The sequence below is a fragment of the Canis lupus genome, chromosome 18, assembly GCF_048164855.1.
Source record: "Canis lupus baileyi chromosome 18, mCanLup2.hap1, whole genome shotgun sequence".
In the NCBI taxonomy this organism is placed as follows: Eukaryota; Metazoa; Chordata; class Mammalia; order Carnivora; family Canidae; genus Canis; species Canis lupus.
The window spans coordinates 1586968-1614424 of NC_132855.1; the positions used below are offsets into that span (position 1 = coordinate 1586968).

Below are 27457 nucleotides of genomic sequence, written 5' to 3' on the forward strand. Positions count from 1 at the left end.
GAGTCCACGAGGAACTGGCGGAAGCGCGTCCTCCCCCCGCCGGGTGCCTGGCACACGCTCGCCCGCTGCGCTGCTGGGACTGCTGCTGCCCTCGCCTCTCGGACGCTAGTGATGTTGCAGCCAAAAGGTGAAGCAGCCTCCGAAAGCTTCCCAATCCCATCTTCCAAACGCTACGGCCTGAATGTTTGTGTCCTGCCAACGCCCAGCGTGGAGGGGCCCTTGGGAGGTGATCGGGGGCGGAGGGTAGAGCCTTCATCAGAGACACCCCAGAGGCTCCCTGCCCCTTGTGCCATGTGAGGCGACAGCAGGAAGACACGTGAACCAAGAAGCCAGACGCTCAACCCGCGACCACCTTGATCTTGGACTCCAACCTCTAGGATCATGAGAACTGAATTTCTTGTTGTTTATGAGCCCCCGAGTTTGGGGGCTTGCTCATTCTAGCAACCTGAACAGACTGGGTCGCCCACCCGAAAGGAGCCACGGGATGACTGGGGCGGGAAGGCCACACGAGGATGCCGCTCCTCGCCAGAGCTTCTCCCCGCCCTAAGCCTCTGACCCTGCCCCCCTGCGCTCATTGAACCCGCACCCACACCGACTCCTTCTCACACGCAGGGTCGGGGCTTCTGTCGGCTCCAGGCAGCTGCCAATCCAAACGATCCCATGAAAGAGCTGCGCCTGCCGTGCCAGCTGGAGGGCAAGGTGTGCAAAAGCGCGTGACTTGGGCCAGCGGCGGGGAGTGTGTTCCGATTCCCTCTCGCGGAGGCCGCTGGTCGATGAGCCTCATGGGGGGGCACACAGGGGAGAAGCCCCCGTCTGGGAGAGCACGGAACATAAGACCCGGGACCCTGCTCCTAAGCGGCTGCTCCCGTGCAGCCCAGTCCCGCTGCAGGCCCAGGCGGGACAGCCCTCGGGTCGGAGGAGAGGCTGGGGCCCGGCAGGCGCCCTCCCGCACGGAGGGGCCGCGAGGCTCTTACCCACCAGCGTGTGGCAGGGAAGAGAAGGATGTCTCGGGTGTCTGGAAACGTTTTTGCTTTTCTGAGGTCAACACTTTCCCTCTAACAGTAAATCCACTCTTTGAACTTTGTACACTTGGCTTTCAAACATGTTTCCAGCAACGCCTCGGGCCGCCGTGTGCTGTCCTGCTGGTGCGCTGCTGTCGCTGCCCCTCGGCTGCGGCATGCCCGGTGGACGAGCTCGGTACCGGAGCCGGTGATTCCCCCAAGTCTTTGCCTCAGTGCCCGTAGCCGAATGCGAGCGGAATTGCTCTGCTTCCTGCGGGGACGCCCTCGGAGCTGAGGAGAGTAAACGCCCACCCTGTGCTCCAGAGCCCAGTCTGCGCCTGAGGCGTTCTCTTATCCTAAAACGGCACGTGAATTTCTCAGCTTGTTCGACCACGTCCAGATGCTCATCCTCACGTAGAAATCTTGAGGATTGTTTTCAGTTCCAGCTTCCAAAGACGTTTAGCTCCTGCGTCCCCACGAGTACCGAGAGCCTGATTAGAGAAGTGCCCTGAGCCTTATTTGGCCAGAACAGAGAGGGCCTGTGAGGGAAAGGCCTTGGAAGTCCCCGCTCTGAGCAGAGGGGAGGTTTAGGAGCAAATGATGCTGACAGAGTTAGAAGCGGGGCCGGAGGAGAAGGCGGTGGGGCCGAGAGCTGCGCTCTCGGTGGGGGTGGTGGTGGCGGTGGGGCCTGCGGAGCAGACGTGGGAGGGTCACTGGTGAGAATTTCCTCAGGCCCGGTGAGCCAGCACCGGGCCCCTTCCCCCGGGTGTGGGTGTGCAGCCTGCCCCGCGGGGCTTCCCCTCGCCTCCGAGGGACAGGCCCCGAGGCTTCACATCAGTCAGTGAGCTCGTACTTCTACAGAAATTGGAAACTTGTGACCCAGGAGTGAGGTTGGAAGCCAGTTCTTGCGGAACTTGTGAACACCTTACAAGGGCATGTTCACATTCGGTCATGGAAATCGTCTGTGTGGGGGAAGTTCCCTGTAATTCTAGAGCATCCGGTGTGTCAGGCAAGGACACAATTACAGTTGTGACAGTTGAACGTTGGACATTGCAGTTCTCCAGCTACAAAGTTTGGTTTCTCAAGAAATGATGAAGTGGGCATCTGGGGAAAGAAAAAGGGTTGACGCCCACAGCAGAGAACTTCTTCTCATTCTGAGCCAGTGAGACGTATCTTCGGGCTTGTGAAGGTATTTAGCCCGTACCCTTAAGTAGGGGGCACGCTGAAGAGGCCTCATCATATGCACTTTTTCAGGTTTTCCATTTTGCTGGCTTGCCGGGTACAAACCCACTAGGAGCACGTGGGCGGTGTCTTCCCGGGAGCTTGAGATGAACCTCAACGGACAGACGCTTACACGCACACGATGTTATATGTCAGTTATACCTCAGTAAAGTTGGGGGGATACAGAGACCATACAACTCACCAAAAAATAAACTTTTTTAAAAAAGAAAACTGTGGATTATGTACTGGAAACAAATAGGTAATTACTGACATCACTTTGTACATTCACACCTTTCCTTAGTTAGTGAAGAGTGGGAGGTGTATTTTTTTTTTCTTTTAAGCACAGTCAGTGTCCTATAGACAGAGTTAGAGGGGCCAGGGGCAGAGTGGGTACAGTTGGGAGGAGGTGACAGGGGACCTGGGCAGCACTGCCAGCTGGAAGCCAATAAGACAGAAGGCCGGGGGGCCACAGCCAGGGGGGCTTAGGTCAGCAGGCAAAGCAGGTGGGCAGGTACGTCTGGTGACTCCTCTTTTATCAAAGGAAAATTGGTGACAAGAGGCCACCCTTCTTCTTAGCTAAACAGGACCGAGTGGTTATGGGCATATTTAGGACGGTTTGATTTACCAGCGTGTGAAGGGGAGGCTCCTTGGCCCCTATGGAGGTGAGCCTCCCTGAGGCTGAACGGCAGTGGGACGGAGGGGCCCCCGAAGCCCTCCACCCCCCACTTCTCCTGTTTTTCCATTCTCACACGTCCATCAGATGCTTTCACTTACTCTGCGAATTAGGAAGTCACATATGGGGGATCCCTGGGTGGCTCAGCGGTTTAGCACCTGCCTTTGGCCCAGGGCAGGATCCTGGAGTCCCGGGATCGGGATCGAGTCCCACGTCTGGCTATCACGTCGGGCTCCCAGCATGGAGCCTGCTTCTCCCTCCTCCTGTGTCTCTGCCTCTCTCTCTCTCTCTCTCTCTCTGTCTATCATAAATAAATAAATATTTTTTTTTAAAAAAAAAGGAAGTCACATATAGAACTACAGCCTGTGTTGCCTTGGTCCACATTTATTATTACTTTCCCTTTACAGTCAAGGGCAGAGGCTGTCTTTTCGATCTCAATTTTGTTTCGAGAGGTTTTTTTTTTTTTTTTTTTTTTTTTGCCCTTAATCATGCAAACCACCTCTAATGGTTTTGCTTTGGATTTGAATGTAAATCGTCACCCGCAGTGAATTTCATGGTGTATTAAAAATGACACCTTATGTAACAATTGGCTGTAAGCACGACAATAAAAAGGATGTAGGCATTTATTTAATGTCGCACTACATTAGTTTGATCTTCACCCCTCGTCATTTCCTTTTGGAATGATGGTTGGGCTCCCGCATAAACCAACTGTGAGCCACCGGGAATCTTAAATCCCTTGGAGCTTAGAAGTCAAGAGGCAGCTCTCTCCCTTCTAGTTCCCGGTGAGTTCTAGACTCCGATTCCTATGTAGCAGTCACTTGGGGGAGTGCCTGGCAAACACTGAGCGCCAGCGAAGTGTTTGCTGTTATTTTCTTTTGCAAAGGAAATGAGTCCCCGGTGGACCACCGTGTCCCCCTTTGATGCTGGGCCACTTGCATTTGTCCTCCTCAGCTCACCTCATACCCTGACTCCAAGAAATGTTATGACTTTATCACATCTGGTCTGTAGTGAAACTGAAATTAAAAAAAAACAAAGACTGAAACAAGGCCCCCTCGCCAACTTTCCTTAAGAAGGACTCCTCTTGAGGAGGATTCGGGGCTCCCGGAGATAGGATTTGGAGTTTTCTTCTTGGAGGCAGCTAAGTGGATCCTCGTGCTTGTACCACTAAGTGACTCCGAATGGTGGCTGGGACTCTGCAGTCTCCAGGGGCCTTCGGGATGTGATGCAACAAGTACCAGCAGCTCCTCAAATTGCCTATAAACAAATATTGTGATGGAAAGCTTTCCTGGTTCCAGATTTTAAACTAAGTAAAAACCGAACATACCAGTGCTAGTTTCACAACGTTCAAGTGCGTTTCTAAGATACCTACTGTGAATGTCACACGGCTACGAAGCTGCAAAAACACACAGGGTCATAGCATCTAACTGAAATCATTGAATTCTACTGTTGTTGTAAATATAACTGGTGTCTTTCAAAAGAGAAACAAAACAACTATCATCCAGATTGTGAATAAGGAAATAATGCAAATGTTTATATTCAGACAGATTAAAGGGTTGTGTGTGTGTGTTTTTTTAAGAATTTATTTACTCATGAGAGAGAGAGAAAGAGAGAGAGAGGCAGAGACGCAGGTAGAGGGAGAAGCAGGCTCCATGCAGGGAGCCCGACGCGGGACTCGATCCCGGGACTCCAGGATCACGCCCCGGGCTGAAGGCAGGCGCTGAGGCACCCAGGGATCCCCAGCCAGACGTTAAAGTGTTTTTAACGTTTTGTAAAACACGCCCGTCAGCGACATGTGTTAATTAGGAAACTTCTCTCTCTCTCCGGAGGTGACAGGCCATTCGGTGTTTCTCCCGGGGCGGCCCGCGCTCAGCCCAGCATCCCCGCCTCTTAGCCCGGCCCGTATGAGGCGGTTCCCAGCTCGCAAACAGCTGGACTCCCAGGTGGAGAGTTAGTACAGCGGAGCACCTGCCCTCCCCTTCGACCCCTGTCCTGTCACAAGGGGCATTTAAGCAGATGAAGCCGCGGTGTACACGCCGTCGTACATAACTCGTCTGGCTGGAAGCACAACCCAGGGGCCGGTGTCAAGCACATGGCCAGAGGGGGACGTGCCACGTCTATGCGGCCCAGCACCCAGGCGCCCTTCGACGCTGCCCCCCCGTTTCCCCCGTGGATCACCCTTCCCTCCTCTCCGGCTGTGGGGTTTAGTCAGCCTTGCCCCGTGCTTCCTTCCCGGGGCTCATGTTCTGGCCCCCGAGCCCGGCCTCCAGGGCCCTAGTGACCGACACAGTCACCAGCCGGGCCAGGGAGACCCAGAACGGCCTTCGCTGGGCACGGGGTGAGGCCGCAAAACCACAAAACCCAAGCAGCTTTCCATGTCTCCTCCGGGAGCGCCCGGGAAGGGATACGTGGCCGTGTCCTCAGGACGGGGCATGGGGCTCAGGGAGCAGGGGAGCCGGCCGGCCAGGGCGGGGGACACTGCAGGTACAGCTGGTGGCCGAGGCGGGGGACCCAGCGCGAGCTCTCGGCGGAGCCCCCTTGCAGGCAGCCACGGCTCGGGCCCCCCCAGGGCCCCCCACGGCTCGGTCCCTCCAACGCCGCTGAGCCGGGCTGCGGTCGGGGCCCCAGGCAGCGCAGGCCGGGGCTCTCGCTGGTGGCCCCGGGGGCCTGTGCGGCGACAGGCAGGGCAGGTGCAGGGCCAGCTCAAGGATGGCTCGGGCGCTGGTGCTGGTGGGGGGCCGGGGGTGGACAAGGAGAAGCCGGACACACGGCCTGGCGGCCCGGACAGCAGCGCGGCCTGGGCCACCCGCTCGGAGCCGGCAGGCCGCCGGGTTCTCCCCACGCACTGGCAAGGTAATCACGAAGCCACTTCTAGTTAGTAGACACAATTGGTTGCCAATGGGAACTCTTCTTTACCTTTACAAAAAAAAGTGCTTATTTTCAATGCACAGAGTAGATTTACTGCACACACACAAAAAGACATGAAAACAAGTGTCTCTCAGGTCATTCTGATCAACGGATGCTAAAGATTGGCAAACTACTCTCTTAAATAAGCGCTGTATTTATTCAGTTGTCACTTCTGAGTGTCTCGTTTATAAATAATATCTTTCTGGTTAAACTTTAAGAGTCACAATGAAATGTTTTGCCTTGAATTTAAGATTAGGCAGGCCTGAGACATTTTCCATGGGTTTGCTCTTTTTTTTTCACAAACAATTGCTCTGCCCTGGTAAATAAAAATGGAAAGGCAACAGAATGAGACCTTTGGGCAAGGAAACATTTCTTTAGCTCATTATAAGAAAAGGAATATTCTTCCTTTGTCCTTTCTGAATTTAAACATTTTTTTCCTATATAATACTGAAATATTTAACAATTCATTAAAAAAAAAACATGTGTTTACATTAAAACACAACCTTAAATATAGCCTGGTAATTTTTACCAGGAACCTTGTAAAATATGATGAATATACATGCATGAATACCAAACTCAGAAAGCCCGTTCAACATTCACATGGAAATGCAGCATTACATACAATATAATAAATATCCGGGATATCAGATCCACAAATTGATCGTTATTTTGATTTAGATTCTTTTATCCAGTTAACACTTTTACTGCATAATTTATTATAATAACCTTACAAGTTAAACATAACTAATTAAAAGCAGAGCTTAACTGATCTGCTGAAATAACACAATTCCTCGATAGTCTGCAGCATATTTTAATCTATAACATGTAAAACTGTCATTTTGACAAGAAAAACACGTTCATATAACTAACTACTCAACTTCTTTTTCAATGTTTAAAAAAAGTCAGAGTTAATAGTATGAAAAGAAACAGAAGCTAATCTTATTTCTGAGATAATTTTATTGCCTTAGTTCTTGGGCTTTGGCAATAAATGTCTTCAGTTTTAATATATATCATATAACTTAAATACTGTATTTACAAAATATATAACTTCTTTTTAGCAAAATACTATACAAAATACTGTCTTTACACATTTAAAGGGTGCTTCACCTTACAATGTATGAGAGCCCTTTGTGTTGTTACCTTTAATTTTCCCACCTGCTTTCAAGATCCCTCTCCTCCCCATTATTTCCGAGCTGGGGTTTTCCTAGTAGAAACTGGCCGACCTCTGAAGAATGAAGCCAACTACGCCGTACATGAACTAACTTGAATTTACATCTTAACAATGAAACCAAAGATAAGAAGATTGCTGTATGTCTTACTGAGATTTTTCTAGATAAATGTTCCTAGTGAAAAGGCACTTAAAATCCAAATCATACATTTCACTTTTTATGTCTGGAGTCTTCCCTTTTGTCTCTGAACATCTCTAGGAAACACTTTATAGGGATCCTGCATCACTTACGGAAATTCTTTTTAATCGCCTTTCTTCTGAAATGCATGAAAGAGAAAGTAAGCATCCACCACTTCTGTTAACCCTTCATCCTCTGTACGCACGAGCAGTACGGTTTCTGCATCTAAGATACCGAGAGACTACATGAGCTCGTGTTTGCTGCTCCTCGCTGCTACAGGAGGTGTCTTTAAGATGCCTGCTAGCCGCCCAGCACTAGGGTTCCAAGCCCAGGTCCACAGCCCAGGGCCTCATCCTGAGTCTGGACCAGGTGTCCTGCGCCGAGGCTCCTTCCTGGCTTGGCTTGTTCAGGAGCCGGATTAGCGTCCCGAAGGTCGATTGATGCCTCCAAACCAGCAAGGGAGGAACCCACAGGTCCTCAGCGGGGGCACGCCCCGGACTGCGCATGCTCAGCCTGGGCCTGGGCAGCGGGGCAGGGCCGGGGCGGGGCCTGGGCAGCCAGTGGGGGCGGGGGCGTGGCCGAGGGCGGGGCCCGGGCAGCCAGCGGTGGGCGGGGGCGGGGCTTGGGCGGCCAGCAGGGGCCGGGGGCGTGGCCGAGGGCGGGGCTTGGGCAGCCAGCAGGGCCCGGGGGCGTGGCCGAGGGCGGGGCCTGGGCAGCCAGAGGGAGCCGGGGGCGGGGCTTGGACAGCCAGCGGTGGGCGGGGGCGGGGCCGAGGGCGGGGCCTGGGCAGCCAGCAGGGGCGGGGGCGTGGCCGAGGGCGGGGCCTGGGCAGCCAGCGGTGGGCGGGGGCGGGGCCGAGGGCGGGGCCCGGGCAGCCAGCGGTGGGCGGGGGCGGGGCCGAGGGCGGGGCCCGGGCAGCCAGCGGGGGCCGGGGGCGGGGCTTGGGCAGCCAGCAGGGGCCGGGGGCGTGGCCGGGGGCGGGGCTTGGGCAGCCAGCAGGGCCCGGGGCGTGGCCGAGGGCGGGGCCCGGGCAGCCAGCGGGGGCCGGGGGCGTGGCCGAGGGCGGGGCCCGGGCAGCCAGCGGGGGCGTGGCCGGGGGCGGGGCTTGGGCAGCCAGCAGGGACCGGGGGCGGGGCCGGGGGCGGGGCCTGGGCAGCCAGCGGGGGCCGGGGGCGGGGCCGAGGGCGGGGCCCGGGCAGCCAGCGGGGGCCGGGGGCGGGGCCCGAGCAGCCAGCGGTGGGCGGGGGCGGGGCCGAGGGGGGGGCCCGGGCAGCCAGCGGGGGCCGGGGGCGGGGCCCGAGCAGCCAGCAGGGGCCGGGGGCGTGGCCGAGGGGGGGCCCGGGCAGCCAGTGGGGGCCGGGGGCGGGGTCTGGGCAGCCAGCAGGGGCCGGGGGCGTGGCCGAGGGCGGGGCCCGGGCAGCCAGCGAGGGCGGGGCCAGGGCTCTCCCAGCCCCTCCGGCGGCCGCGCGTCCCTCCCTCCCCGCGGGGCACAGGGCGCGGGCTGCGGGCTGCAGGCTGCGGGCGGCTACTTGCAGGTGTGCACGTCGGTCATGCTCTCACAGCGCCGGCAGCGAACGTAGCAGCACCAGATGAACTTGCACTCGCACCTCTCCACGTGCCTGACCACGTGCGTGTTGTAGCCGCGGCCGCAGCACAGCAGGTTGCAGCCGCCGGCGCCCTGGGAGGTGCGGTTGCACTCGCGGCCCCGCGTGCCCGGGATGCCCAGCTTCTTGTCCTCCACGCAGTAATTGGGGGACTTGTTGACGTACAGCAGGTCGTCCTTGCGAATGGGGATCCGCCTCTGGTCTTTGTCTCTCCTGCGCATCTTCCGCTGCATTTTGTCTGAGATCTGGATACTGTTTTCGTACTTGTCCTTCAGCAGCCGGCCGATCTTCTCGAACGAGGACATGGTTTTCCAGCAGGTCTTCACGGCGCAGGAGCCCGAGACCCCGTGACAGCGGCAGTCCACCGACATGAGCTTGGCGACAGCCTGCAAGCGGCGGGAATGGACAGGGGTCACTCGCGGGGCACTGGCGGGGCCTCGCCCCTCACCCTCACCCCTGCGGCCGCCCGGGCCGGGAAGGGCCTCCGCAGGTGCTCAGGGTGCTCCCGCCCTGCCCTGCGCTGACCCCCGCGGCTCGCAGCCCCCGGCCTAGGGTGGGCCAGGCGGCTCCTGTCATCAGGGAGTATCAGAGGCAGCCCAGGGAGGCCGCGTTTATTCCTTTTCGTTTAATTTTGGCTGTGAGAGGATGTTCGTGCGACCTCTGTGCTCCCGAGGCCATCACCTGCGCTCGGGGTGTGACTCACCGACCAGCAGCACCAACCTCACTTGGGAGAAAGGCAGATTCCCAGGCCCCACCCCAGACTCTGCGTTAAAAGGAGACTCCGGGGTGACTCGTATGCACGTGAAGATTTGGGGGGCAATGGGAGGACAGTCGCCCCGGACGCACAAGTGCGATATAGAAGCATCTGGGTGGGTAGCTTTACCAATAACTGATGCTCCAACCCCCAAGAGTCTGATTGAATAGGCCGAGGCGGGGTCCAGGCCGGGGCCCCTCCGTCCGGGGGCTCAGATGACCCCGGTGGGCATCCGAGCATGACATCTGTGGAACTGAGCACTCTCAGGTTCATCACAGTCTACCGTGGGCCTGGGGGTGGGGGGGACCATGTTATCCTCTGGTCACAGGCCACGTGAGAAACCCTGACTAATCAACTTAAGTTGGTCAAAAGGAGAAGGGGCTGGAGAGTGTGGTTGCTCCCAGCACATTCTTCCCCTCTTCTGGAAAATTAATTCGAAACATATGTCCTACTCTTGATGGATCAGTAGCACCACCCTAACCTAGAAGAGGGATAATAGATGTATGTAATTTTTCAATTCCAAGCGCTGAGTTTGGTTTATTCAGACTCAGGAATTAAATGAAATTACATAGATCTGTAGGAGCCCCCTGCCTGGCCCACATCCGAGTCTGAATAAATGTCCCCTCTCCCTGAAGAAGAAGGTAGAGGAAGAGCAGAGAGAAAATTTTAAAAGGGGGCTAACAGGGCAAAAGCAATACAGAGGTTTCAAGAATTTCAAGGTTCTCATCTGTTACGCACCAGGCTGGTGAGCACAGCTTCCTTCAATCCCCAGAGGATGGCAGGGCAGATTAATAAATCGCCAGGACTAGCTACCGCGCTGACTGTTCTGTCAACATGCTGGGTAAAATGAAAAATTGATCTGTCCACTCGGTAACTTGGAAATTACGTGTGTAATCTCACCAAAGAAGGGGAAAACCTCGCGGCTTAAGTTCCACTTACGGTTCTTATCAAAACTATAAAATGACAGGGGTCTACACTTTGCCATTTTAAACTAAACCCGACGCTGACATGTTTGTGGAATGTTATGTTCCCTAACAAATGAAAGTTTCTGAACCATCTAGTGAGGCGGAGGATTCCGGACGATTTATAATATCTGCAACCTTGGGCGAGAGCATATGGTATTGATTTGTGCAATATTCAATACTTCTTATTAGTGTTTAGAATAATAAACGGGATACTATTTAAACTCCGTCCTTTATAGAACAGAGCACATATGCTCTTTTTGAATTCACAAAACCGAGAAGCAAGTAGCTAGGTCTATATTGTATATAAGGGAAAGACAGACCCTTCCAGGCAGGCAAAAGATACCTTCCGAGGATATGAAAGCGATTCAAAGAGTATGGCACAAAAAAATAAAGTATGGCACAAGGGCTTATTTGCTTAAATTTTCGGCATTCGATATTCACAAATACTTCAATTCTTTAAAATGTCTCCAGGCAAATAAATGTTCAAATGAACGCCACCTTCCTACGTTTGTTCAGATTTTAAGGGCTCAGCGGATAGGAGAAAAAGAGCTCGATGAGTACTAGGTAAGAACAAAACAAATTGTCCGAAGAAAGCCAAAAATCTAAGCATGTCTGTTTGTGTATTTAAACCTGATCAGCATTCCTCGCAGTCATCGCTTAGCGATTTAAAGCTGCCTCTCGCTCGGGATCTCACTGCGGGGCCGACTTCTCCCAGTACAGACATCACGAATGGTGTTGCCAACTGGCGGGAGGCAGCGTAGACGCTCACCAAATACTTGTTAGAGTTAGGCCAGCTCACTCGAACGGATTTAACTCCTTCTCCGTGGGTGACCTGGATCGGAGGGAAGAACTAGAGACCACCTTGAACCAAGGAGTCACGGCCGTGGGAGTCAATGGTAGGGGGACCTCGGTCCTGCTGGGGTTCTCCTCTCGCTGCTCAGCCCGCAGCACGGTTGGTCCCCAGGGACACGTGACGTCACAGGTTGGATGGATAAAAAGAGACCCCGATTTTCAAATCTGATGAAACCAACCTGTGGAATGTGGATCAGAATATGGGGAAGATTTTCCTGCCATAGGAACACTAAGATCTTTTAAATACCTGGAGTAGATTACATTTTCCAGGGATGATATTTTTCCGTAGTATTCTGTTACCTTTCGATTCCATTATCTTCTTGCGCTTAACAAGAAGTATAAAAATAGTATTTTTACCATATATATTTTATCATATAAATATTTTATCGCATATATTTTATTTTATATATGTTTTTACCATGTATGTTATCATATATATAGCCTGGGACAGAAAGACAAATAAACTACAAGGAGAAGCATGCCAATAACTTGACATGCAATTTAAATGATTATAGCCCCAAAAAACTCTAAGGGAGAAACTTGGACAAATAGAGATTAAAATAAAGCAATGTAATTACCACTAGGAGAATGTGATGAAATGGAGAGTTCAAGGGTGGATCACTCTCTCTCTCTCTCTCTCACACACACACACACACACGGTTTAAGTGCAGAATTTAAGTGTTTCTCAGAGCACCTTCGCATCAATAATTTTCCTTGATTTAGTTTTATGGGAAGAAATACCTCGCCCGCAGTAGGTCATTGATGAACATGTACTTACATATTATCCCAGTTTTACCAAAAAACAGACAGCGTGGTTAAGACACTCGTATCAGGAAAGTTGGTGACATACGATATAAAGTCTTTATATCCAGCAGGAGAATTTCGGTAGAAGAGAGAAAAATCAAAGTGGAAAAATGGAGTATATTTAAGGAAATTGCACGAACACTGCACGAAAAGGTACGTTCTGGAGCCGTGTGGCTGGGATTCTTAATTAACGTCAAGTAGCCATTCTGAGCTGCGGTGATAGTCTTTTCCTGCTAACAGGAGAAGAAAGAGGGGAGCAACCGTCTGAGTAGCATGTGGTTATGAGAAAATTCTTTTCTCTACTCCAGTTGAGTTGTTAGGGTTTATAACGATATTAACAGAGGAATGTTTTGTGAACTATTGCAAACAGATGTGCACATTTTGGAGGAATATTTTTAAACTATGGGAGAGCAATTAGGAGGGTAGCATTTAATTTTCTGGGCTCTTTGTGTTAAGTTTTGGTTTGATAAACTCCTAATGAGCTGAACTAGGAAAGACATACCCGTAACTCTTGACGTAAATATAGGAACTACTTAAGACCTGGGCTACGGCGTGACTGGTGCCACCATTTTGGCTCTGAGGTAACACGGCGGGCAATGATTGTTTCCCAGTCTATTGCTTTATCCAAAGTTTACAGAAGTGACCCAAAAAACTGTTGTGGAACATTTTGTTACGAGCAGTTCATTTTGTCAACTATCAAATGATCTGGTTAAGTTTTTAGGGAAGCTGTGACATAAGGTTGGATGGTTGGATGTGGAATTCCTACTCCTCTGACCCATTTTGTCTCATTCAGTCCAAAAATATATTTGAACCTGCTGAAAGGCAAAACACTTATGTGTTGTTCAAGTACTTATAAATATTCTTGAAACAGGTCAATGAACATTTGGGGTTGGGCCCTTCCCACTTTTTTGAGTTACTCATCATAAAACAAATTATGGGGTAGGGAAACTTAAAAGTTTATGAGGTGGACATGGGAAGAATGGAAATATTTTAAGCACACCAAAAGAAATACCCATAAATATTCCAAGTCACATTATTCCCAGAAGTTCTGCCCCTGGAAGACATCACATCATTCTGTTAGCCAATCAGCATTCAGCAACATTATTCTTGGAGTCATAACTTTAGGAATGGTGTCAGAAACCAAGTGGGAATCAGAGTACTTAAGGTCAGCGGTTAGAAAGTCATCTATCCTGCTCACAGCACTACTAAGCGCCAGTACCCACATTTCTCTGAACGCTTTCCTACATTTTGATTTTGGGATTTTGAGACCAGGAAAATCGACTCAATTGAATGCAGACCTTGAACTTTACCCAGAAGAATATGCCTATTCGATTAAAATCCTAATCGCCAATCTTAAAAAAGGAGTTGATGGTTCACCCATGTTAGATAATAGCCTGCAAACTTGGTTGGTTTTGTTGTTGCTGTGGTGATGATGGTGGTGATGGGGGTGGGGGTGGGGGTGGGGGTGGGGGTTGTTTTTGGCCACCAGTGGAAAGAAAAACACAAAAATGCTTTCAGTTGTAATACTTTCTGAAAAAAGACCAGCCAAAACACCGGTCCAGGTAATATTTTGTGATATTTTAAGATTGTATCTAGACCAACGAGGAACAAAAAGATTCGGTAGAGAGAACACTGACTTTTGAACAAACTGTATGTATACGTATAGGCTGAATTATTTTCTGCATTATTAGAATAATAGCAGAAACCCCAGTAATGTGAGAAGATTGTTTTTGCCAACAAACACAGTGGATTAAAATTGAGGCTAAAGAGTTGCATGTTTTTAATAAACTCAGAATATAAATAATAGTTTAAGATCAAATAGTTACAGAGGCAAATATTGCTACTTAATTTGAAACAACACACAAGACAGAATAAAACTAAATAGCTGCCTAATGATACCAATAAAAAGATGAGCGCTTCCAAGCTTCTCACAAGTTTGGGGATAAGCATTCTTCAAGGGAATTAATTATGACATGAATTTCCAAGTTCTGTCCTCTAGTTAAATTTTTAAAAATCTCTACCAAATTATTTGAAGAATGACTAAAGAAGATTTAAGATCCAAATTGATAATAAATATTCATTTAATTGTTTTTTTGTTTGTTTTTAAAATATACTAATTTGACTAATTTGACTTATTTTAATGGCTTTCTCATTTTAACTCTAGAGTTTTAAAGAACATGTTAAAAAATGTAAAACTGTATTTAACCTCTTTTATAGTCGTGTGTTAGAAATAATTTTAAAAATCCTTTATCAGAGAATATTTAAATTGAGGCAGAAACCCATTCTTTGAATTCTTTTTTCCTGCAAAACTTTAAGGAGAAGGGACATGTGCATACCTGTGGTGTTAAACAAGAGTTGCTTTAACGTGCTCAGTTACACTTTAAAATTTCTAAACAAAAATATGAAAAGCCTACCCATCTATTTACTGACCTCCCTAGTTCCTATTTTGCTATTTAAAAGCAATATTCAAATTGAACTGAAAATTTAAATTTGAATTGAAGTGTTCCGGTGATAATAACATTCATGGAGTTTTCTGGTTTTATTCTAAACCGGAGTGCTTAAGTAAAGAAAGCTGGCTGAAACTTGCACCTATTCAAAGTGGGTTCCATTTATTCACTTTCCAAAAAATGTAAAACAAATGCAACATACAACTTTAAATATTCCTGACTCAGATACTTGTTTTAATTTATTTCAGGAGACTGAGGCAGATTGCAATGACCGCTTTGGGACTTTTACAGATTATTGGATATTTACAATAATATAGGATACGTGCTGATATTCCTGTCCTGGAGAGATTATTACGGCATAGAAAATGTCTATCTATAAAAACGTTTTGACCGTTTTAGGAAAATCAGTACGAATTGCCAAGTAATTCAGCTATGTTGCAGAACTCAAACTTTATTGTGTCAATATTCATTAAACGTATAAAAGTTAAATTAAGCTACAAATTTATTTCATTTTAAGAAAATTTAGTATGAAAAACCAGAATTCATAAAAGAGGTTCATTAGATGGTGGTTCTTTAAATTTGTCTACCCCTCAATCTTTAATATGTATTTAAATCATCCATACGTTTTATATATCTATAGCTTCTTTACACTTATCTGGATTGATCGTTTTGTAACAATGTATCTATTTCATTTTATAATAAAACAACGAATCCTCTTTAAAAAAAAAACCTTTGTTTTACCAAAATGTTAGTTAAAAGATGTGTATTCCCGGACGTATTCAAGAATGTTTGCTAGAGAATGTAAGGACAAATTGGTAACATGTTTAGGAGCCACTGCCCACTAAAAATAGATTTTAAAAGATCAAAATTCAAATTTGGGATGGAATCTTATTCAGTCCCATTAGAAAGGCAGATGCTATAGATCTTATTCTGGCTCTCTCACTAACCAGCTCAGGGGACGGAACAAAATGACCCAAAAACGTATGTGTACATCTATTATTTCATAATTCAGTGCTCTGGGTATACAAAATACAAAATCACCAGTAGAGCCTATAATGAGATTCAACTCCTATCAGATGGAGGAGGACTTAAACTAAATCAATGCAAACGTTACACACATACAATAAACACGTATATATTACACATATGCATGACACGTATATTTCTTAGACTGCAAATGTATGTTTTTTAAGTCATCTGGACTGATTCACTCAGAAGTGTCATCCCAGTGTTATTTACCTAAAGGCATGAGATATCATTCCACTTTCTCATACATACCTGCCTTCCAGCTTCGTTGTTGTGCAGGTTCATTGCTAACAGTACTTTGCTTTCTTTTCCTGTGGTGTTTCTGATGGGGAAATCTAGGAACTTTCTGCTGAACCACATGCCATACTGGACATCATCAGAGCAGCCCCCCCAGTGCCAGCCTTCGCTCGCTGAGCCACCGTTCTGTAGGGTGGTGTCACAGGAGCACTCCGTCATGTTGCCGGCACTGCATGACCTGGTCACAGAATGCACCAGGCCTGCAGCCATCACAGCATAAATAAATGCTGTTTCCTTGGTGCCTAGAACAAAACATAAATTGCTGAATGAAAGAGCCGTATCTCTGTCTGGTTTTGTCCATAACAAATCTTCCTACTTATCCTCTCAGCAGGGAAGTGATTTTTCGATTGCTTTCGATAGACGCTTTAAGGAGCATGTATTTATAAAGGACAATTTCAAATTGTTTTAGTCTTTTAAAAAGGCGACATTAATTTTCAGTATTCCACTCTGGGGGGGGGAATTTTTATATATTGCATATCATAAATTGTCTTTAGAATCATCTGCTCATTTAAAACATTTGAAATGGATGCCAGCACCCCGTTAGTGCTTAATAGACAACAGAAGTTCAAATCCGTATTGAATTTAAATAGAAATTCAAATCCGTGTTGAATTTAAAATCCTTTGCATGGATACGGCAAATGGTAACACGATGCCCCAAAAGAGTCCAGATTACGTTTATCTTTAAATTTCAAATGTGTTTTCACGAAACACACGCCGAAAAATCTGCTGTGATTTTTTGTTTGTTTGTTTGTTTGTATAAATAATACGTATCTCAACGCAAATTAGAGTTAAGTAAAGGCCAAAGCGGTCAGTAGATGTCACAGTTTACTTTCATATCAAAGACTGGTCTTTTTTCTTTTCTTTTTTTTTTTTTTTAAGGCTGCGTTATAAATAACAATCACACATATTAATACAAACACTTAAGTATTTTATATGATAGCAGCTAATCCTCTTACAGGCTTAAAGACAGTGAAAGAATCGAAAAGTCGCCAGAAAAAAATAAAAAAAGAGTCGTCATGGAAGATGATCGAGTATGGATGGATGCAGCACACCTGCAATAAGGCTTGAGCTACAACGTCTGCAAATTAAAGTCCCATTAGGACATTAGCGAAAGGGACTGGAAGAGACTCAGCAGGTGACCTTTCTGTCCCTTGGGATGTGAGGAGCGGGGTGGGTCGCAGGCTCCCGGGCTGGGCCGATAAACCTTTCCAGCGGCTGACGGCCTCGCCTTCCAGCCGCTGGAACTTTTCTTCATCTTTTCTCTCCGCCTCCTCGTTTCTCCGTCCTTTCCCCTCCTTGTTCCTCTCCTTTCTTTTTCCTTCTCCTGGGCCTTCCTCCTCCTTCCTCCGTCTCCCTCCTGCGGGGTCGGGGCCCCGGGGCAGACGCGGGGTGGGGGTCGCGGTCGCGGGGGGCGGGGCGGGCGCGGACGGCAGCAGCGGGGACCCCTGCGGCGCCCGGTTCTGCGGCTGCGGGACCGCAGGGGGGCGGCGGGGGGGGGGCGGCCAGGTGTGTCCTGCGCCCCCCGCCGGGCGCCGCGCCCCGTCCCGGGAGCCCCGCGGGAGGCGCACCTGCAGCTCCTCCCGCACGCGGCCCGCGGCCCCCGCTCGCCCTCCCGGGGCGGCCCCCCCGCCCGCGCCCCGCGCCCCGACTCACCGCTGCTCAGCTCGTAGCCGAAGAGGGGGCCCGCGCCCGGGGCGGGGACGGGGGCGGGGGCGGCGGCGGCGGCGGCCAGCAGGCAGTTCCAGCGCTCGTGTCGGAACTGGCTCCGGCACTCCTGGATGCCCAGGCGCGCGCCCTCGCCGATGCTCGGCAGCAGGTGGGGCTTCCGCCGGCACAGCTCCTGCTGGCGGCCGCTCAGCGGCAGGGCGGCGCAGCCCAGCTTCTCGGGGGCCCCGAACGGCGCGACGCCCAGCCACCTGCGGACGGGCCGCGTCAGCCGCCGCACAGCCCTCCCGCCCCCGACCCGCCCCCCGACCCCCGCCCCGCAGAGAGCCGGCCGTGCGCCCGGACCCCGGCCCCGGCCCCCGACCCCGACCCCGACCCCGACCCCGACCCCGCCGGCCCTGCGCCCGGATCCCCGGACCCAGACCCGGGCCCCCGCCCCCGCCCCGCAGCCCCGCAGCCCCTGCGCTCCGGACCCGGACCCCGAGCCCGACCCCCGCCGCCCGCGCTCACATCCAGTCGCCCCGGGCTCCGCCGGGCAGCAGCGCGAGCAGGGCTGCCCACAGCGCGCACAGGCGGGCGGGCCCCGGGAGCGCCGCTCCGCCCATGGCCCCGCGCCCCGCAGCCCCGCGCTCCGCTCCGCGCCCCCCGAGCCGAGCCCGAGGCGGTCGCGCGCTCTCCCTGCAGGCGGCCGAGGCCAGGCGAGCGGCGGCCTCCCCGCGGGGGGCGGCGAGCGGGGCCGTCGGGCGGCGGGCGGCCGGGGTCGGGGAGGAAGTGCCGGCGCGAGCGGCGCCTCCATGGCCCCCGCCCCGCCCCCCCGCCGCGGCCGCGCCCCGAGCCCCATTGGCCCCGCACCCCGTCCTGCCGGGCCTCGGGCTCCCATTGGCTGCGCGGCCTCCGCGGGGGGCCGGGCCGCTGCCCCGGACGGCGCGTCCGCACCCTGCGCGCTGGGCCCGGGGGCGCCCCGACCGGCGGGAGGGCGGCGGGGGCGCCCCGGGAGGTGTCTGGGGCCGCCCCGGGGTCCCTGCGCCCTGGCGCCCCGGCGGAGCGGCCGGAGAGGTCCCTGCCCGGCTCCTTCCCGCCCTTCCCGGCGGCTTCGGGGCGCGGCGGGCGGCGCACAGCTGGCCCCAGGTCCTGCGCGGCGGGGGCGCTAACTGGGGGGGGCGCTAACCGGGGAGCGCTAACCAGGGGACGCTAACGGGGGGCGCTAACCAGGGGACGCTAACCGGGGGCGCTAACGGGGGGCGCTAACCAGGGGACGCTAACGGGGGGCGCTAATCCAGGGGCGCTAATGGGGGGCGCTAACCGGGGGGCGCTAACCGGGGGCGCTAACGGGGGGCGCTAACGGGGGGCGCTAACGGGGGGCGCTAACCCGGGGACGCTAACGGGGGGCGCTAACGGGGGGCGCTAACCCGGGGGCGCTAACGGGGGGCGCTAATCCAGGGGCGCTAATGGGGGGCGCTAACCGGGGGGCGCTAACCGGGGGCGCTAACGGGGGGCGCTAACGGGGGGCGCTAACGGGGGGCGCTAACCGGGGAGCGCTAACCAGGGGACGCTAACCGGGGGCGCTAACCAGGGGACGCTAACCAGGGGACGCTAACGGGGGGCGCTAACGGGGGGCGCTAACCCGGGGGCGCTAACTGGGGGGGGGCGCTAACCGGGGAGCGCTAACCGGGGAGCGCTAACCAGGGGACGCTAACCGGGGGCGCTAACCAGGGGACGCTAACGGGGGGCGCTAACGGGGGGCGCTAACCCGGGGGCGCTAACCGGGGAGCGCTAACCAGGGGGCGCTAACGGGGGGCGCTAATCCAGGGGCGCTAATGGGGGGCGCTAACCGGGGGGCGCTAACCGGGGGCGCTAACGGGGGGCGCTAACCGGAGGTGCTAACCGGGGCGCTAACCCGGGGGCGCCAACTTGGGGGGGGCGTTAATCGGGGAGCGCTAACCAGGGGACGCTAACGGGGGGCGCTAACTGGGGGCGCTAACCCGGGGCGCTAACCCGGGGGCGCTAACCGGGGGCGCTAATCCAGGGGCGCTAACCCGGGGGCGCTAACCGGGGGCGCTAACCGGGGCCCGGGGGCCGCGACCTTGGGGGCCCGCTGTTCCCAGGGATGCGGAGGTGCAGGCCTGGCCTGGATGTACCGTCCTCGCACTGCTGGGCGCCTGCGGCTCCAGGCAGCCTCTGCAGGCGGAGGGCAGGGCCGGGGCGCCCCAGGGCTCGGCGGAGCGCCCCGCAAGGGGAGGCCGCACCCCTACCCCGAGCCTCGGACGGGCCACACACCCAAGGCACAGCCTAACCCCTGCTCGCTCGCCCACCGAGGGCCCAGCCCTGGGGCTCTGCAAGGACAGGGTGCCTCCCCCACCCCCACCCCCCGCCCAAGTTCAGGAGCCCAGACAAGGCCCAAAGGAAGTGATGGGAACTCTCGGTGCAGGAGAGCATAGGATCCAGCCACACGCCCTTTGGAGCCACAGACTTGGGAAGCCAGACAACGCTTGGCGCCTGGCAGTTTGGGAAACTGAGTCACCCAGTGCTTCCCAGGGTAGAGGCCCGAGGGCGAGCACGGCCTGGCCTTGCCTCACCGACCGGACGACCTGGAATGCTTCCGAGAGGCGTCACCTGCGGCCCCGGAGGTCCCCTGACATGGGGGGACATTCGCACGGTACCCGGGCCGGCTCAGCCTACGCGGGATCCAGACTTACTCACATAAAAGGTTGGCTTCACTGGCCTCAGCCTCAAATAAAGGATTGCATTTGCTGCGTCTCTCCTGTATCAGCCCAGAGCAATAAAAGCTCACTGGAGTTCCCGTCCTGTCCCGTCCCATTCGTTCCTTTATCCAACAAATATTTGTTGAGTGAACGCTATGTACCAGGTCCTAAAGCCACATTGTAATTTTTAGAGAGTCAAGTTGATGATAGGGTGTAGTTACTGATCCAGAAATATTTTGGCTAATGGCTAGTGGCCTCTCTCGAAATCAGAGCCTTCCTCCAAGCTCACTTTATTCTGCGAACCTCTCCTGGGGGGACCTCGGAGCACTGGCTGCTGTATCCCCATCATTGGGCCCAGTGCATGAAATCTTGGTTTTGAATACAATTTGTTGAGTGGTTTACCGGGAGGAGGAATGCCCCGGGCACATACCCAAGGGGCTAAAGGATGAAACAAGAGAAATGACTTCCTTTGCAAGGGGGGGGGGGCGGGGGCATTAACACCTAGGGGTTATTCTGTCCCTACCTCCAAAGCAAAGGATACTTTTTTCTAGGAGTTGATGGAATTGAAGAAATACACTTTTCATCCAATGAAGGGACAGGTGAGTGCCTTTTTAATCCCCCCAAGGCGTTGTGAACACTCCTGCGCTGACAGCCTCACAAGCACCTCCAGCATTCAGTCTCTTTCTCTCTCTCAGTCTCTGTTTCTCCACGCAAAATTTCAACTGCCCCCCATTGGTACTCATTTAATAACAACAAAAAAATGAATTTGGAGTGGTTAAAGACTTGCTCAAGATCCCTCAGCTAGTAAGTACTACCGTGAAAAATCAGTCTTAATTTTAGAGGACTTGTTCTTTCCCTTTTTTTTTTTTTTAGATTTTATTTATTTATTCATGAGAGATACAGGCAGAGGGAGAAGGGAGAAGCAGGTTCCCTGTGGGGAGCCCGATGTGGAGCCGGATCCTGGGACCCTGGGGTCACACCCTGGACCAAAGGCAGACACCCCACCGCTGAGCCACCCAGGAGTCCCAGCCTCGTTCTGTTCTTTCCACTACAATATGCTGGTGCATAACCTGATTCACAAGGTTTTTTTGTGTTTTTTTTTTTTTTTTTCCTGATTAAATCCCACATCCCTGGGCCTCGGGATCTAAATCTCTCTTTTGTGTCCCGCGGTTCTCTGTGGTTCACTGAGTTGTCCCGTTCTCTGAAGGTAAACAAAACCCACAGTGGGGCTCCATGAAGTGGGTGTCATCGAGGCAGGTGTCCCTCTGCATGGACATTTGGCGATCTGGTTTTTGTGGACGGGAGGAGCGGTGCGGAGGGCGGCGGGCGAGCTGGGCTTGAGGTGCCTGCCGGTCAGCCAGCGACAGTCTAAGAAACGTCAATACTGAGCCTCAGTTTTCTCACCTTTAAGATGACGACCAACCGTCAGACCTGAATCTCCTACTAGATAGAGTTCAGTAGGGCTGGAGGGAGGGAGGCGGGGTGTGTGTGTGTGTGTGTGGGGGGAACTGCATAGTGGATTTGCACTCTCGCGAGGAAGATGAACCTTATTCATCGACTAGGCCATGTCTACCTGGGTGCTGGCCCGGTTTTCAGGCTGCGGCTAGAGTGTTTTGGCATCTCCAGTTCTCATTTTGCTTCTGGATTTCGATGAAAGTCAATTATTTTAATTGCAGAAATCGTTTAAAAATGGTTGAACGTTCAAATACATTATAATCTTGCCAGGCCATTTGAAATTTTATTTCGAGGAGAAAAGAAGTTGGATTTTTATTCTAGAAGAGGAAAGGGAAGACTTCTTTCGTGATGTAATTTATATTCCTAATAGAAAGTGGCTCATCTCTACTATCACGAGGGAGGAGTAGACTCTTTGGAGAGAAATAAAGTAAACGGTGGGTAAAATCCAAGCATATACACAACTGCACATTGCAGATTGTCAATTTTTTAAGCAGCAAGCGGAAGCTTTATTAGTTTCCTAATTTGAAGGGGGGACAAAATACTGACTGGCCAATGGAACATGACTTGAGGGTTTACTGTGTTCTGCAAGCATTTCCGAGCTTCTGGTGCCCCTATCTGTAAAATAGTGCAAAGGTCACACCATCCGTTGTTCACAAACACCAAGTGACACCGCACCAGCTACCTAAATCTGATGGATGCTGAGAAAAGCACCTCGAGAGTCCAAGTTCTCACAGGTTATCGAAGCATCTAGAGCATCTAGAGCTTTTTTTTTTTTTTTTTTTTTTTTTTGCATCCAGAGCTTCTTGATTCCACGAAGAGGGTATGTATTTGAACCTGCACTTTCCTAGCAGGGGTAAGGGGTTTTGAGCTATATTCCTGAAAAGGACTTTGTGGGGGGGGGGGGCCAGATCCCGAGCACATTCATTCGCCCAGAAGTGCTCTCTTCGAGGGCCCGGACCTGTTGGGCCCCGGGTCCTCTGTGACCAGCGGGCCGACGGATAAGGAGTTGGCTGGCCGTAGATCCTCCTGCTGCCCACTCGGGACGGTGGCAGACTGTGGGCTGTGGGACCCAGCGGAGCCTGGTCCCCGGGCGCTTTCCTCTCAGTCCCTGGGAAACTCCGCAGCAACGTCTGCGGGCACAGATGGGCCTTGGCCTCTGCCTCTGGCTTCCGAGGGGCCGTCTAAGGATTTCTGCCGCAGATCGCAGGGACTTAGGTCCTGGAAAGTGACCCCAGACCCACCCGGCTGTCTTAACTCCGTGGTGGGACAGCAGACCGGAGGTGGCTTTTCACGTAGCCGGGTCCCCATCCGTCCTATTTGAAGTCTCACCTGGAGGCCCCCGGTGTGTGGAACAGAGCGCGGGCTGTGCCTCCCGGCTGTCCGGCGGGCTGGAGTGCAGCATCGCCGCCCTGGCGTCCTTCGGTGGCTGGAGGGTGGCCGTGGAGGACGGGCCTGCAGCAGCCAGGCCACCAGGGGCAGACCCGGGAGCAAGGGCGGGAGCTGAAACTGGCGGCTGCCTGCTGTTTAGACTTCCGGGGGGGGGGGCTTGTCTGCTTGGCCTGGAGGTGAGGGCTGCAGAGGAGCTGCCGCCTCCCTCCAGCTAAGTGGACAGTCTGGGCGGCTGTTGGGAAAGAGGGGGCAACCGGACCACCCCATCCTTCATGCTGCCTGGGGGCACGGGGGGCACAGGGAGGGGGGCACAGGGCTGGGGGGCACATGGGGTCGGGGGCACAGAGTGGGGGGTACGGGAGGCATGGGAGGGCACGGGGCGGGGGGTATGGGGCAGGGGACACGGGGCTGGGGACCCGGGGAAGGCATGGAGCCAGGGGCAGGACGCGGGGGGCACAGGGGTGTACGGGGCGAGGAGTATGGGGGGCACTCGGTGGGGGCACAGGGTCGGAGGCACAGGGGGCAAAGGGCGGGGGACACGGGTTGGGGCAGGGCACAGGGGGTACAGGGGTGTACAGGGCAGGGGGTATGGGGGGGCATGGGGTGGGGGTGGGTGGGGGCACAGAGTTGGAGGCACAGGGGCCATGGGGCAGGGGACACGGGGTCAGAGTGCGGGGGGCACAAGACTGCTGCTTCCTTCAGTCTCGCTTCTCAAAAACACTTTTTTGAATTTTATGAAACAAAGCAACTCAGTGAATCACTATTGATTTTAATAAGTTATCAGGAAAATGAGTTCAAAAATCCGGAGTTTACATTTTTTTAAAGATTTTATTTATTTATTCATGAGAGACACAGAGACAGAGAGAGAGGCAGAGGGAGAAGCAGGCTCCACGCAGGGAGCCCGACATGGGACTCGATCCTGAGACCCCGGGTCACGGCCTGGGCCCAAGGCAGCCGGCCCCCCGCAGAGCCCGCCCGGCCCCAGGTCTATCACGTTTAAACTTGGCCTCAATGTCCTCACTTTCCTGCCTGAAATCCCTCAGGATTTCCTAGTTACTCCTGCGTGAGGTTTAAGCCGTGGGGCCGCCTTCAGGCCTTGGGTGGGGTCATGTGCTGGCTTCGGCGTCCCCTTTCCCAGGGGCAGCGCCTGCGGACTCCTGCTCGGGTCCCTTGGGATGTCCCCTCCGCGGCTGCAGTTCCTTCTCTTGGTCGCTTACCCGGGCCCCCCAGGATTCCTCAGGGGGCAGGACGGCAGCCAACGGCCGGGGCCCCCTGAAGGCCCTCGTCTGCCAGGGCCGCTGTCCCCTGAGGTCCCACGGGGAGACGTGTCGCGGAACGTACTTCTGGGCTCTGGCGGTTGGATGGGCTTTGCCTGTCAGTCCCGACCGGCCGGGATGTCTTCAGCTCGGGGAGCAGGAGGGACTTCGCTGCCCGCCGCGAGGCCGAGGCCCGGAGGCTGAGCGCGGGCCCCCGGGAGGCCGTGTGGCCGTGGGCTGCACGGATGAGGCCTCTCCCAACAGGGGGTCAGGAGGGCGTTGGGGGGAGAGCTGCCAGCCTCGACCGAACCTACCATTCGCCGCTTTCCGGCTGGAGAGGAGCCGGCCCCCGCCCAGCACCCTGCGGTGTGGGGCCCGCCCGGTCCTCTGCCCCCCGAGACCCTGCTGGGCGGCCTGTGCCCGAGCCGGGTGCCCCTCGCAGGCGGGGGCCAGCAGCTCCACTGCCCCGGGCGCTCCCCCCGGCGGAGGCCGCGCTGCAAGCCCGGGCGCTTCCCGGGGCCTCGGAGACGTGCACAGAAGGGCCAGCAGGTGAGGTGTGGTCCAGCCGCAGCCCCGCACCTGCTTCTGATTCTGGAGGCAGCGACGACGTGGACGGGGTGGCCCGGGGCTCTGGGTTCGCGGCCCGACGAGGCCTCTGGGTACCAGACCCAGGCCGGGGGGCCTCCAGCTGGCTGAGCCAAGCAGCTTCCAAAATGGGCTGAAAACCACGATATTGAGACGCTGGGCCAGGTGCCAGGACGGAGCATGCGTCCGGCCGGCGGGGCAGGACTCCGGTGGCGGCTGCTGCAGCAGTGCACTGTCTGGAGGCCCCGGGGCGCCCGCGGTGCCGCCTCCTAACGCTGGTTTGGGGGGACCTGCTGCTGGCCCCGTGGTTCGCTCCGGCAGTCGGGGTGCCCGGAAGCCCCGCTGCCCTGGCCTCCCCGCCCGGCGCTCCAGCCGAGCCAGGCCGGGCCAGGGGCCGTCAGGCCAGGGAGCGCCGTCCCCCTCCCCGAGCTGAGGACGGGCTGCAGCTGCCCCGGGGTCAGGGGGCCGCAGCGGGAGGCCGTGGGCTGCCCTGCCTGGAAGCGCCCGCTGGGGCTGGCCACCCGCCCTCTGCACCCCCCGCACCCCCTCTCCCCGCCGCAGGGCGGCCGTGACCGGTGGGGCGGTCTGCTTCATCACAGAGGAAAGAGAGGACATGGACATGCGGAAGGACGTCCCCGCTCCCCAGCCGGCGAGGGCCGCCACTGTAGAGTGGAGGTGGCCGCCTCCGATGTGACGGGCCAGCCGCCGAGGACGCACGGAGGCCACCGCTGCTCTGGGCTATGTGCCGAGGGGACAGGCAGGTCGGGCCCCACGGGTGCCGCGTCTCCCTTAGTCCGTCCTGACTGTGCCGAGGAGCCCACGGGAGCCGACGGACGTCCACCAAAGAAGACTCAGTACCCCTGAACCAGGTCCTCCTCCATGTGAGCCCTCACGCGTTGTCACTTTGGGCACGTGGCCCGGGCGGGGGTCGGGTAGCCCAGAGGAACCCGGGGCAGGGCATGAAGGTGAATGAGGCCAATCGCAGAATGAATAAATGCCAGGGGCCCCCCGTGGGCCGGCTGAGTCGAGACACACACCGGGACACGGGTCCACGGAGACGCTGGCGAAGGTGCCGAGGAAATACCCCAAGTTGTTTAATGTGTGCGCCTGTTTGGTGACAGATCCGTGTGCACTTTGGGACCAGGCCCCGCGACGGCTTCTGCGGACGTGGGCTGCGGTCTCCCGGGCTAACATGAGCCATTTGACACCTGCGAGGGAGGCTTATCTTGGTGCAATTGCCTCCTTTAGGGTGCACCTGGACGCGGTGCTGAAGACACGCAGGGCAGAAGGAGCTGGGAGTGCGCGCCTGTCCCCAGCTGCAGAAGTCCCCCCGCGGCCCCAGCGCAGCCCCCGCCCATCCTCCCGGCCTGGGGTTTTGCGGTCCCTCAGCCCCGTGGCTGCTCCCCAGGCCGGCCTCTTGCTGCCGAGGAACGTCCGGCCCCGTGAACCTGATTCGAAGGGGGCACAACAGGCAATTGACACAACTTTGCCAAACAGCTTGGATACGATGCTCACACAAAACCCTAGGCCTTAAAAAAAAAAAAAAAAAAAAAAGGAAAAAACATGTATGTCAAGTAATGAAATAATCGTGCAAGCGGCGTGATGGAAAACAGCGTGTCCCCACTGCACGCCGGCCGCTGCCCTCCCCAGGAGTAGCCGCTTGCAGCTGAATTCTTTCCGAGCTCTGTCTGTCCCCCTGCGCTAAGTGTCAGACTCACAGTGTCAGTTCTGAGGCGTACAGATTGTGGGCACTACTGCCCCTGTGCGCGTGCAGGGTGCAGGGTGGGCTCTGCTCCCCCTCCCGCTCCCCTGCACGCGGGCGCCTTGGTATCCACTCGGTCCCGGGGCGAGTGTCCCCACATCGTGGTCGGATGAGCCATCGGCTTCCCTTCACTTGGACACACCGCGGTATCCGTGCTGGGCTGTGTAGCCCCCGTGGCTCCTTCCTTGCCCTCGGTCGCGTCCCCCCTCCCGCCCCCATCTGTCCTGCTGCTCGGTGCCCATCACAAGTCCGACCGCACTCCTTTCACACTCCCCGGATCTCCTCACAGGAACCAGAAGCCCCATTAACATCATTTTTGACACCGGGCCCCCTGACCTGATCCAGTCTGGAGGGGGGCCTCGCGCCTGCAGCCCGTGGCAGTGGGGTCTGCTTCTGCGCCGCGGCCCCGCCCTCACACCCTCCCCGCGTCGCCATCTCCAGCTTCCAGAGCCTTCCTCGGCCTGCTTGTCTTCTTCCCACCGTTCTGAGCTCTGCTTCCACTGTCATGTCTCCTTCACTGGCTGCGACCCTCCCGTGTCCCTTGTAGGAGGGCCCTAGTCACTGCACAGGGACCACGGGGAGGACCCAGGGAGGTCTTCCCACCTTGAGATCCTCCACTTAATCCCATCTGCATCACCTCCTCCGCCATGAAGGGTCACAGTCACCGGTTCTGGGGGTTGGGACACTGTGGCAGGTCAGGTGCTGGCCCTCCAGGAGATGTGTCCACATCCCAATACCCAGAACCCATG

At 54.8% G+C, this 27457-nt stretch overlaps 1 protein-coding gene across 1 annotated transcript; it reads right to left on the minus strand.

Moving 5' to 3' along the window:
- Positions 1-8589: 8589 nt before the first annotated feature.
- On the minus strand, positions 8590-18164 carry WNT16 (Wnt family member 16). The gene is made up of 4 exons (XM_072783269.1): positions 18070-18164; positions 17548-17810; positions 15850-16136; positions 8590-9135 (listed from the first exon to the last, which is right to left on the minus strand). The coding sequence occupies exons 1-4, from the start codon at positions 18162-18164 to the stop codon at positions 8671-8673; spliced, it is 1110 nt and encodes a 369-aa protein (XP_072639370.1). The 3' UTR covers positions 8590-8670.
- Between the last annotated feature and the right edge of the window lie 9293 nt (positions 18165-27457).

Excerpts from the sequence above, each read along its gene's own strand:
- WNT16 (XM_072783269.1), bottom strand. The coding sequence starts at position 18,164 with ATGGGCGGAGCGGCGCTCCCGGGGCCCGCCCGCCTGTGCGCGCTGTGG. Across the intron at positions 17,811-18,069 it reads GGAGCCCGGGGCGACTGGAT|GTGGCTGGGCGTCGCGCCGT; the intron begins GTGAGCGCGGGC and ends GCCCGTCCGCAG. Across the intron at positions 9,136-15,849 it reads ACAACGAAGCTGGAAGGCAG|GCTGTCGCCAAGCTCATGTC; the intron begins GTATGTATGAGA and ends CGCCGCTTGCAG.